At 35.7% G+C, this 10,389-nt stretch overlaps 1 protein-coding gene across 2 annotated transcripts; it reads right to left on the bottom strand.

Annotated features, from left to right (window-relative positions):
• Positions 1 to 368: 368 nt before the first annotated feature.
• LOC133861782 (F-box protein At4g00755-like) lies at positions 369 to 7,123 on the bottom strand. 2 transcript variants are annotated; one of them, XM_062297587.1, is made up of 7 exons: positions 6,980 to 7,123; positions 6,659 to 6,763; positions 6,384 to 6,555; positions 2,983 to 3,396; positions 2,702 to 2,880; positions 1,150 to 1,268; positions 369 to 862 (listed from the first exon to the last, which is right to left on the bottom strand). In XM_062297587.1, the coding sequence occupies exons 3-7, from the start codon at positions 6,517 to 6,519 to the stop codon at positions 616 to 618; spliced, it is 1,095 nt and encodes a 364-aa protein (XP_062153571.1). In that variant the 5' UTR covers positions 6,520 to 6,555; positions 6,659 to 6,763; positions 6,980 to 7,123; the 3' UTR covers positions 369 to 615. The 2 variants fall into 2 exon arrangements, with proteins under 2 accessions (XP_062153571.1, XP_062153572.1); XM_062297588.1 differs by lacking the exon at positions 6,659 to 6,763 and having other exon boundaries at positions 6,384 to 6,553; positions 6,979 to 7,113.
• Positions 7,124 to 10,389: the final 3,266 nt, after the last annotated feature.

Genomic DNA, 10,389 nt, shown 5'->3' with positions numbered 1-10,389 from the left:
CCTAATCAAATTAAGGAATGTGTTATAAGAGATTATTTTGTATGAACGGAGATACTTATCCTTCCATAGGTTTATGGAATCTACGAGAATACTATTCGCTAGATGGGTCAATATGCTGTACGCTCTCAAGCTTAAACAAGAGAATAAATGGCTTCTAGATCATTTTTAGTATGAGGCGTTTAGGTCCGGTTAGTTGACGTGCTATTTTTTGGTCTCTCAGATGCTTTACTTTAATCAAACAGAGTGATTTGGGCTCTCCGACGCTTTATATATTACAACACTTAACGTAGAAATTCCGAAATATGGCCCAATTTGCTGATCAACACGGTTTTTGCGACACTTCCCTCAAAATTGATCGAGGAAAAACGAATCAAAATTGTACAAGGCATACCATTTCTCATGACCTTATTTCAACCATTGGGCGAATGGGTCAAAGACCGCCCTATACACACCTTGATGAATGACTCCAATTCTAAAGACACTAATTTGCATCAATACAATCGTTTCCACTGATCAACACCATCCAAGTATATGATAGTACTGTCCAGAGTCCAGACACAGCTGGATTTATATAAACAATAGAAAACAAATGGAGAATTAAGTCGTTATTACAACTTAGGCTGATGGCTCCTCCCCGTCCGACTCATCGTCAGCTGCCCCGTTCCCTAGCAGCTGCAACAGTCTTTCAGTGAATGTACGCAAGCGGGAAGGAGTACTTGCCTCTCCCTCAGTTGATTGGGTTGAAGACATGCAACTCTGCGTCTCGGGGTTGTATTTTAAGGAACATATTCCCGAGGTACCAAGTACTTCAATATCAAATGGCGGTAGGAGTGGTTGTCCCACAACTTGAACATGGGAGACACTGCACCACGCAAGAATGTTCCAGAGAACAACGTAAGAAACAAATAGGATGAATATACAATCCAACTTCCAGAGGAGGCCAAAAAACAATAATTATTTAAACTAAAAGAGAAGTGTTTTTTTTTTTTTTTTTCATTAATTATTTCCAGGCTTGAGTATTATTTGGCTCTTGAATGGAACTTGAGACATGCGTCTGACAATCTTACAGTCACGGCGCCATTGGGGCGGGGAGGATGGGGGGGGGGGGGGGGGGGGGGGAAGGAAACGAGTGAGAACTGAGAAACCGACCATATATAATATAATCCATCCATTTCTTGTCTCTGAACTCGACCCAGTAGCTCGACCTGCAGAATCCCTCCAATGCAAATAACAGGTTCTGGTAACTTGAACTTATGCAAGAAATTCTCCTGTTTCATCACATGGTTGAGTAAACCTATTACAGATAATCTGCCAATGCAATTGCAACTTGCAAGATAACACGGAGCCCTTTGAAACTCAAAACTATGTGCTTCCTTACAGATATTACCACTATGTTCTAGAGTGATGATAAAATATTCATTTCATAAAGCATATTGAGCCAATTCCAGGATTAAAAAGCTAAAATACGAAATACAAGAGAAAAACGAGACTGGAGATTGCAGGTCAAGCGTTCTATAGCTGTACTTGTATTAAAATAGACATGTTTGGGATCTCCAGGATGGAGTATATATATGTTACGAGCAAGACATTGCTTACAAAAAGTGATTCTTATTTATCTAAAGCTTAGTAAATTTTGTTTATTTATTTATTTGTTAATACATATAAGTACATCAGAATTGAACTACAAACAATAACCAAAAGAAAAAAAAAAAAAAAAAAAAAAAAAAAACCATACCAAATACAAGCAGAACAACAGAAAAAATCCAAACTAGATAGACAGCTAACATCTTACTGCACCGGAGGGAAACAAGGTGGAAGTTGAGTGGGAATGCAGGCAGCTATGGCCGCAATCCAATATGATGGACAAAATCATCGGGAGTAAGAGAGCTCAATATGACTTAGCTCTTGACCAACTTCTAAGGAAACTGGAAAGACTAAGAAGAATAATTACAACAGTAATGAGATCTCCTTCTGGGACAGTGAGTCTTAAGCCCAACCGAATCGGGTTTTGTTGAAGCTCAAATCCGGGTATGAGAAAACCGAAATACCAAAAGTAGCTCTTCAGACAAAAGACCAAAAAACAGCTGCACCGACAGAGATCTACTGCGGGATGGAGTGTGGGGGCCACGCATGGTCGTGTGAGGGCCGCACATAGGCACATGAGGGTCACACAAACGCACGGAGGGATGCGTTAGAGAGCGGAGGCCGAGGGTTACAGTGGTGTGGCGCATTAGCAGTGAGGGTAGACAAAGGAATACAGATCTGGCTTGTAAAAACCAAGATCTGGACTCCAAATTTGACATGAGAGCAAACCACCGGGGGGAAACTGAGTGGGGGTTGAGAGTGGAGGTCAGAGTTAGTGGTGCGATGAAACTATGGTGGTGGAGGAGTAGATGCAGAGTTTTTGGGAAGAAGAGCAACAAAACTGAAAATGAAAAACTGAAAAAAGAAAAGGAAGAGGGAGAAAGCACAGAGAAAAAAGGGGAGAGGAAGGATGGATGGAAGGCCTAGAATGATCGCCTGGGGCAATGGAAGGCCTTACAAGGAGGTGGAAAACTCTAGAGAGAAGGGAGCATCTCTCTCTAAAAGGAGAGAAACTCGGTTAAATTTTGTTTAGTTAGTAACCAAAATATAGTGCCATTGAATCCCCATCCACCTCCTGAACAATAAGAAAGCTAAAATGTTAAACAACGCTACTCACCTGAGCCATTGGAAATTCTGGTGAAGTATATGTCCAAACAAACTCATCATCCATCCAACTGTGAGCAGCTAACAAAGCATGTCTGATGTCAGCATGCAAGTTCAATGGACTTCTGGGATAGCCCATTCTAAATCGAACAGCCTCAGGTGAATATATAGGGAGGCCATACTGAAAATATGCTGATATGAACAAAATTGTCTTTGTCAGTTAATTAGAAAAATGTTCACGAGCCCAAATCATATTGAAGTTACAACACAAATCCACAGGCTATTAGAATTAACCTTGGAATGGTTGAACATGGATTTCGGTAACAACACAGAATTTGGCAACCAACTTATAGATTAATGCCTCAGGAACACTGGGATCACTTTCCCCTTTACTAGACCAATATAAAGCTCTGTGCCCCACTCTATCCCTTGCATCCAAGGTATTCTGTATGCTTTCGTCAGGGTAATTATCAGTGCTTGATGCACTAATGGGGTCTGATATGCAATCATTTCTTATGTAAGGGGTCAGACCTCGGGCTAAGAAGGCATATACTCTATGATCCCTCTTAAGGCGTTCCCATTCTGTAGAATCATCAATGCTGAGTTTCACAGGTTCTATCATGGTCTTGACTTCAATAATGTGTGTAGCACTAGATATTTCAGGAAACCATTTCAAGCAGAGCTGCTTACAAAGGCCATGTTCAATCACTGCATGAGGATTAACCCACATTAGTATCAATCAAGAAAACATTACCTAACATAAATCAAAGGCATACTTATTAATTAAATCAAGTTTATGATGAAAAGATAACTTGATGAAGTAGAATGAACATTGTGTGAACAGCATCCGTGAACAGTATTTTCTGTTTGGAATCTTATGAGGGTTGGGTGGTTTAAGGTTTTGAAGATTAGGATTTTAGGGAAAAGAATAGATCTAAATTTTTAGAGTTTGCTGGAAATTACTGGGAATTTCCCAAGGAAAACATAGATGAGAAAAACAAACCTAAGCATCACACATAGGATTCTTCGGCATCACACCTTGGATATGGTTGCCTCACACAACCCATAAAGCAACAGTTGCTGGAACTTTCTGATGAAAAATAATTGCTGGAACTTTCAGTCATATTCTTCCAATAATCATAGAAAAAAAGTAAATACACGATGTCCACTCTTCGAGTTGTCTTTCTAAAGGTCCAAACCACACAATCATTGGCCACTTGTAGGGCTTATAGCAGAGTAATCTTCGCTGACATGGTGCTGGAATTACAGCCAACACACAAACACATTTGTTGAACCTTGAGCCTATCTTTTTGGCCCGAGATCAGACCTGTTTAGGGGACCTTAAGGTGACTTAAAAACCCTATAAAGACTATATGTACATGGTATTGAGACCTACACTATAAAGAGCACGAGAATAAGCTCAACATTGCATGATCCATGTGGAATAAATTGAACATACATGCATAATGTGATCATTCACGAAAAGAATCGAACTTAAAATATGAAAATAAGTGCCTTAAAGAGGAGAGATCAGATCTGCCACTTAGTGTGGGAAACAATGTTTAGGAAGATCAAACAATGAAAAGAATAAGTGATATACAAAAGCATTAACACATAGTAATTGTTCGTGAATGTTTGATAAGGTCGCTAAGTGGGATGCGTTGAATTCTTGAAGCTAAGGAATGAGGTAAATAGATATGATCGTACCTCCGCTTTCTTCAAAATGTCAATGCCATGTTTTATTAAAATTGTTTTCAAGGTATATCATATAATGTTAGCCTTTACTTGGTAGCCATTTTATGTATCCAAAACTATATGTTTGAAAAAGGTTTTAAATGTAAATGATTTTATGCGCATGCTTCTGCTATGTTATGATATTTGATGGGTATGAAAGAAAAAGAAAATCGATTGTATAAATGCAAGAAAAGGTTTTGAATTGTTTTTCTTTCTTTGCCATATGAAATGATGTGCAATGGTACCGGAGCTAACAGGCGGGGGCAGCCATCTTGTATGATCCTCCGGGAATGGCTCACTCGAGTACACTATCGTTCATCGAGTGATGTCCATATCCTAAATGTGGCTCCACTTGTGGACACGGGAGCAGAGTTGGGATCAATGTGAGCCAACCCTTACACACAGAGTGTATTTTGTGTCGGCCATTCAAGAGACTAAAGGGAAAAAAATAATGTTTATGATATGTGAATGTTTTACATGCATTTTTTCATGTTTCTGAAATGAAAGTTGTTTCCAATTTCATTTATTGTATTGTATAGACTTACTGAGTATTCGACTCGCCATTTGTTTTTATGTTTTAAAACAACCCATATGATGTCGTGGATGGTTCTACTGGCCAAGAAAACTAGGGACGGAAGCCTTCACCTAGAAGCATATTAGATAAGTGGATGTAGCACATTAGTTTGTTTTGTTTTAGTACTTTCTTACATTAAGACTAAGGTTTAGGGTTTAAGTTTTAATGGATTGAGTTGTAAGAACAATGATATGATGGTTTAAGTTTTAATTTTTATGAGACATATTGTTTGCTTTTATTTTCAATTATGGAATTCTTGTATCCTTATGTTTTTGGTTCGAGCGATGCGTAATATCGTCTTCCTACAAGAAGGAGGTGTTACACATCTAATGTTGAACACTGATGGACTTGGATTCCTTGGGTTTAAACTACTAATTCCAAACCAAATAACTAGTGAAACCCACAAATAAAACTCAATACCAATCAAAATCTAAAATACAAAGTAAGACCCAACTAGATTTTAAACTAAATTATGGATGTTCCTAAGCAGGATTCAAATTATCTAACATATGCCAAATTAAAGTTTGGGCCTTAGAAGCATCTTTTCCACACCTTTAATAAACTTCTATAAGGATGCTGCTACTTTTCTTTATCACTCAAATAACACTCAAGATGTCATTCTTATTGATTCATAAGTTCTTTAGCGGAGTCAAGGTTGTGAACAGGCAATTAAACTGCATTGTAATTTTTTCCTTTGTCATGATTATAACAATAAGAAGAAAAAAGATAAAGATGATTGTAATGATTGTAATCAGTTATTTTTAACAAGAAACTGGACAACTGCCATGAGAAATAGACCCATGTAGGTGCTATGCCACTCACTCCTATTTGTAGGACCATTTAAGACGGCATAAATGGAATGCGGTACGCTATATCTAACACATGTATATGCTTTTACCATATAGAGGAGAATTCTAGCAATAATATCACTGAAACACACAAATGTCATTCACATCATTATAACCTATTTACATTGGTCACTTACTGGAGCCAAGGCTTCCCTACTCAGAAACCTCTACTTACTACAAAGACCTAAATTATGTGGTTCCTTATTTAGATAACTAAGCGTAATAGATGTTTCGGGAGGAAAATTGACATTTGGGATACATAAGTATGAAAGGCACCCTACATCGTCCAATACCCTCGAATTTGGTATACTAATATCTGTAACTACATATAAACTAGTTAGCTGGAACAGGGCACTCAATTGTTTTGGCTAAAACAGCATTGAGAACCTAAATTTTAAGCTGATAATTCCAATGGAAAAAGAGACATAGGAGTTGGTACCAAATATAAGAATCAACCAAATCCGTGACAAGAGCATAAAACTTCTAGCAACACAACATTAAACCCAATTGAATCTGGTTATTTAACCCAATAAGCTTACCAAATCGGTGCCAAGCACTCGAAACAGAACTAGCACGGACAATGTCAGATGGGTCATCCAAATGGGTGAGAATCTTTATCGACATGTCAGGTTCAAGCCATTGTATGAAGTCACGTCCATTATTCATTTTTGGCATATTAACAATTATTGAAGCCTTCTAGCAACTGGAAACCTGATTAGTTTTGGAAAAACACAATAAGAAGAAGCATATTAACAAAAATCGGGACTCTTTAAAAACAGAGAGAGCGAGAGAGAGAGAGAGAGAAAAGTAAAACCTTTTTTCGGTCATTAATTAGCAAACTAACGATGATTCAAGACTTCGTTACAACTTTTGATAAGTAGGCTTCGTTACAAGTTAAAACATGATTCACAACGAAAACCTAGTAAAAATCATATCATTTTAATGAGAAATTCAACGAAATTACGAGAGAAATACACATAACAATTGTCCGAAAACTTTTAACCCCCTTTTATCAGAAAATTCATCAATGTCACAATTAAATTAAAAAAAAAAAAAAAAAAAACTTAACGCGAGCACACAACAGAGAGAGAGAGAGAGTATACAGTGGAAATGAAAGAGGAAGAGAGGAATTTACCTTTTTTTTCGCAGAGAAGAGACGGATCTAAAGCCACGCAGAGAGATGCTAAGGAAGCCAACACGGAGGAGGTTTAGCTTCGGGAAGGGCATGGAGAGTCCAAGCCACCAGGGGAAAACAAAAATAAAAGGGTACATCTCATAATTATTTCTACACTGGATAAGAATTTATACCTTGAAGATAAATAAGGAAATTTTGGAGTTATCCGGGGAAAAAAAAAACTTACTTAAATTAATGTAATTTTTTTAGTTGTTGGTAGGATAAAAATTGTTAGAAGATGTTTTTTTTTTTTTTTTTTTTTTTTTGGGGTTTTTTTTTGTGTTGTTTTTTTTTTGTTTTTTTTTTTTTTTTTTTTTTTTTTTTTTTTTTTTTTTTTTTTTTTTTTTGTTTTTTTTTGTTTTTTTTTTTGTTTTTTTTTTTTTTATGTTATATAAAAGTAAAATTCGAATGTTTTAAATTTAAAATTGATTGTTAATGCTTTTATTTTATTTTTATTTTGTTAAAAATAAAAAATCTTTCCCAAAAAAGTCGTCTAACTTTGCCTTTTATCCAAATGTCCAACACGACCCTATATATATATATATTTCTTTTGAAAAAAAGAAAAAGAAAAGAAAAAAACAGAGTGAAAATAATCAAAAGGTCTTTGGAAAGTTCTTCTTTATTGATATTTCTTTTAACCAAGAGCTCCAACAGCTTATGTAAAAATTATTGGTGGTCTAAATTTAACTAACAAAAGCTAAAAAAAAAAAAAAAAAAAAAAAAAAAAAAAAAAAGAAGCTCAAACAGATTGTCTTTCCCTTCTCAATGTTTGGGCAACTATTGTAAAAGCATATTTGGGTGATAATTATTTTTTAAAATTTAAATTCTACTAAGATTTTATTTAATTTTTTTTTTAAAAAAAAAAATTTGTCTCATTTTTTAAACTATCAAAACATAATTTCAAAAAATTAATTCTCTCGGTATTTACAATTTTGAATATTTTTCAAAAAATAGTATGTGAAAAGTATATGAAAAATACATCTCACCCAAATATGTGGTGGTGATGTTGTTGGTGGCGACGAGAGAGGAAGGGTTTGAGATGAGGGATCTTGTGGTGGTGCTGTCACGGTTGTCTCTGTAACTATTGGTCATGCATGCACCCCTGCATCATCTTCTTCTCCCCAATCCTAGGGTGGTTGTAAAGCACCAATTTGATATCATTGAAAGTGGAGCGGTGGTTGTAGAGCATTGCAGCGACAAACTGAAGGCCTCAAAAATAAAACCCAATTTGCCTTTTTCTTTTTGTGGCACCCCTTCTGCCTCAAATACAAGTATGTATTGTGATAGCCCATCTGGTTTGATTTTTGTTTTGTGTTGTGTTTGATTTTCATGAACTTTATAGTTCTGAAGGGAAACAGAAAAAAGAAAGTTCATGTTAGGTTTTAATGTTGGCCAATTCATTCATTGATCAAAACAAGTGTTGTATGTTATTAACACTTGGGAGTTTTCGTGGAAGTGATTCGGAGTTAGAGTGTGAAGATTTTGAACTTGTGTCAGCAAATAAGTCAACAAGGATGTCATGATGTGGCTGTTTCAGAAGCAATCTAGTGAGCCTTATCAGTAACAGTGTCAGTAGGACTATAAGCGAGCAGAGCTACTCGTTGGCATACTCGGACTCGGTTCGACAAAGCTCGGCTCGGGATTGGTTCATTTATTAAACGAACAGAGCTTGAACATTTTTTTAAACTCGTTTAATAAATGAGCTGAACATGTCAATACTCGACTAGGCTCGGCTCGGGGTATGATCATGAACAAAGCTCGTAGAAACTCGACTAGGCTCGATAGGCTCGTTCATATATAATAATAATAATAATAATAAGTAATTAATATATATATATGTATATGTCAAAGTTAAATATTAAAATATAATAATATTTTAAAAAACTAACTAGTAGTTAGGTCTGATTCCATTTGGATTTTAGGAATTAGTAATTACCAAATAGGCAAGCAGCCTCTTCCTCCCTTTTTTCTTTTTTTTCTTTTTTTTTTTTTTTTTTTATCAATTTTGTTGCCTTTGTTTTGGCCGTTGGATCTTCATCAATGATGAAGATCCAACAGCCAAAAAGAGATGGAGGGAGAGATATATTGTTTTAAGTTTAGGCCTTTAGGGTTTCTTTCTTTTTTGAGTTTCTCTCATTTTTGTCATTTCCGCCGCTCACTTTCTTAGTTTCTTCTCGACTCTTCGTTTCTCACCTCGACAGACTCAAGGAGAGTAAATGCTCTCAACCACTCACCTGCTGCATTCAATGAGATTTGATCTCATCTCTCTCACAATTCACAAACGTCTCTAAGACTCTAACCCTCACCGCCAGCAGCTTTTCCTCTAGATTCTCTCAACCCCTCTCTCAGCCTCTCTCATCCTCTCTCTGTACCAGTAGATCTTGAGGCTTCACATCTACGATTTTCAGTCAAATCTTGAGCATGAGGACGACAACCCATACCACGATTCGCATGCTTCAGCTTCATCGGCTTATGGGTTGTATAAATATATATATTTTTTTGTTATTTACTCTTTGTTCTTTGTTTAGTCGGTTCGGTTCCGCTCCTGTAGAAATAACTCTAAGATTTGAGTGCTTTGTCCAAAAATCTCAAAGGCCTTCCGATTTTTTTGGTGAATCTCTTTTTCTCCTTCATCCTTTTAGCCTATCTTCTGATTTTATTCATCTTCTCTCACTCTTTCTTGCCATATCTCTTGCCCTAAGTCTTGGGTCTAAGATAACTGAGAAAGGCAAAAAAAAAAAATCTTTTTTTCTCATTTATCCATTTTTCAGAAAACAAAGAGCTTTTTCCTTGTTTGATTAATTGATTTGTTTCAATTGTTTGATGTTCGATCATAAATTGATTTTAGGGTTTTATGACAATTTATGTTTGATTTATTATTCATTCTGTTTTATTTAATGCTCTGTATAATATACTATGATTTTTTTTTAAGCTCTCTGTCTATGTTTGGGTTCTGAGAAATTCTAGAAAAACGATACATTCTGATGTTTCATGTTTATCATTTAGGTATTAATGTATGAACATGATGCTATATAATTTTTTAGGTTTGATTTATTATTCATTTTGTTTTATTTAATGCTCTTTATAATATATTATATTTTTTCAGCTCTCTGTCTCTGTTTGGTTTCTGAGAAATTCGGGAAAAATGATACATTTTGATGTTTCATGATTATCATTTAGGTTTTAATTTGTAGTATGAACATGATGCTATTTAAATTTTTAGGTTTGATTTATTATTCATTCTGTTTTATTTAATACTCTGTATATCTTTGTGTAACTGTAGTCTGTGTTTATTATTGTTATGTAGTTTGCTACCACTCTCTGTCCATGGACGAGTTGATAGTTAATGTAGACGAAGGTTCACTTGATGT

Source organism: Alnus glutinosa, chromosome 2 (assembly GCF_958979055.1).
Source record: "Alnus glutinosa chromosome 2, dhAlnGlut1.1, whole genome shotgun sequence".
In the NCBI taxonomy this organism is placed as follows: Eukaryota; Viridiplantae; Streptophyta; class Magnoliopsida; order Fagales; family Betulaceae; genus Alnus; species Alnus glutinosa.
This window is presented reverse-complemented; position numbering and strand designations above follow the sequence as displayed.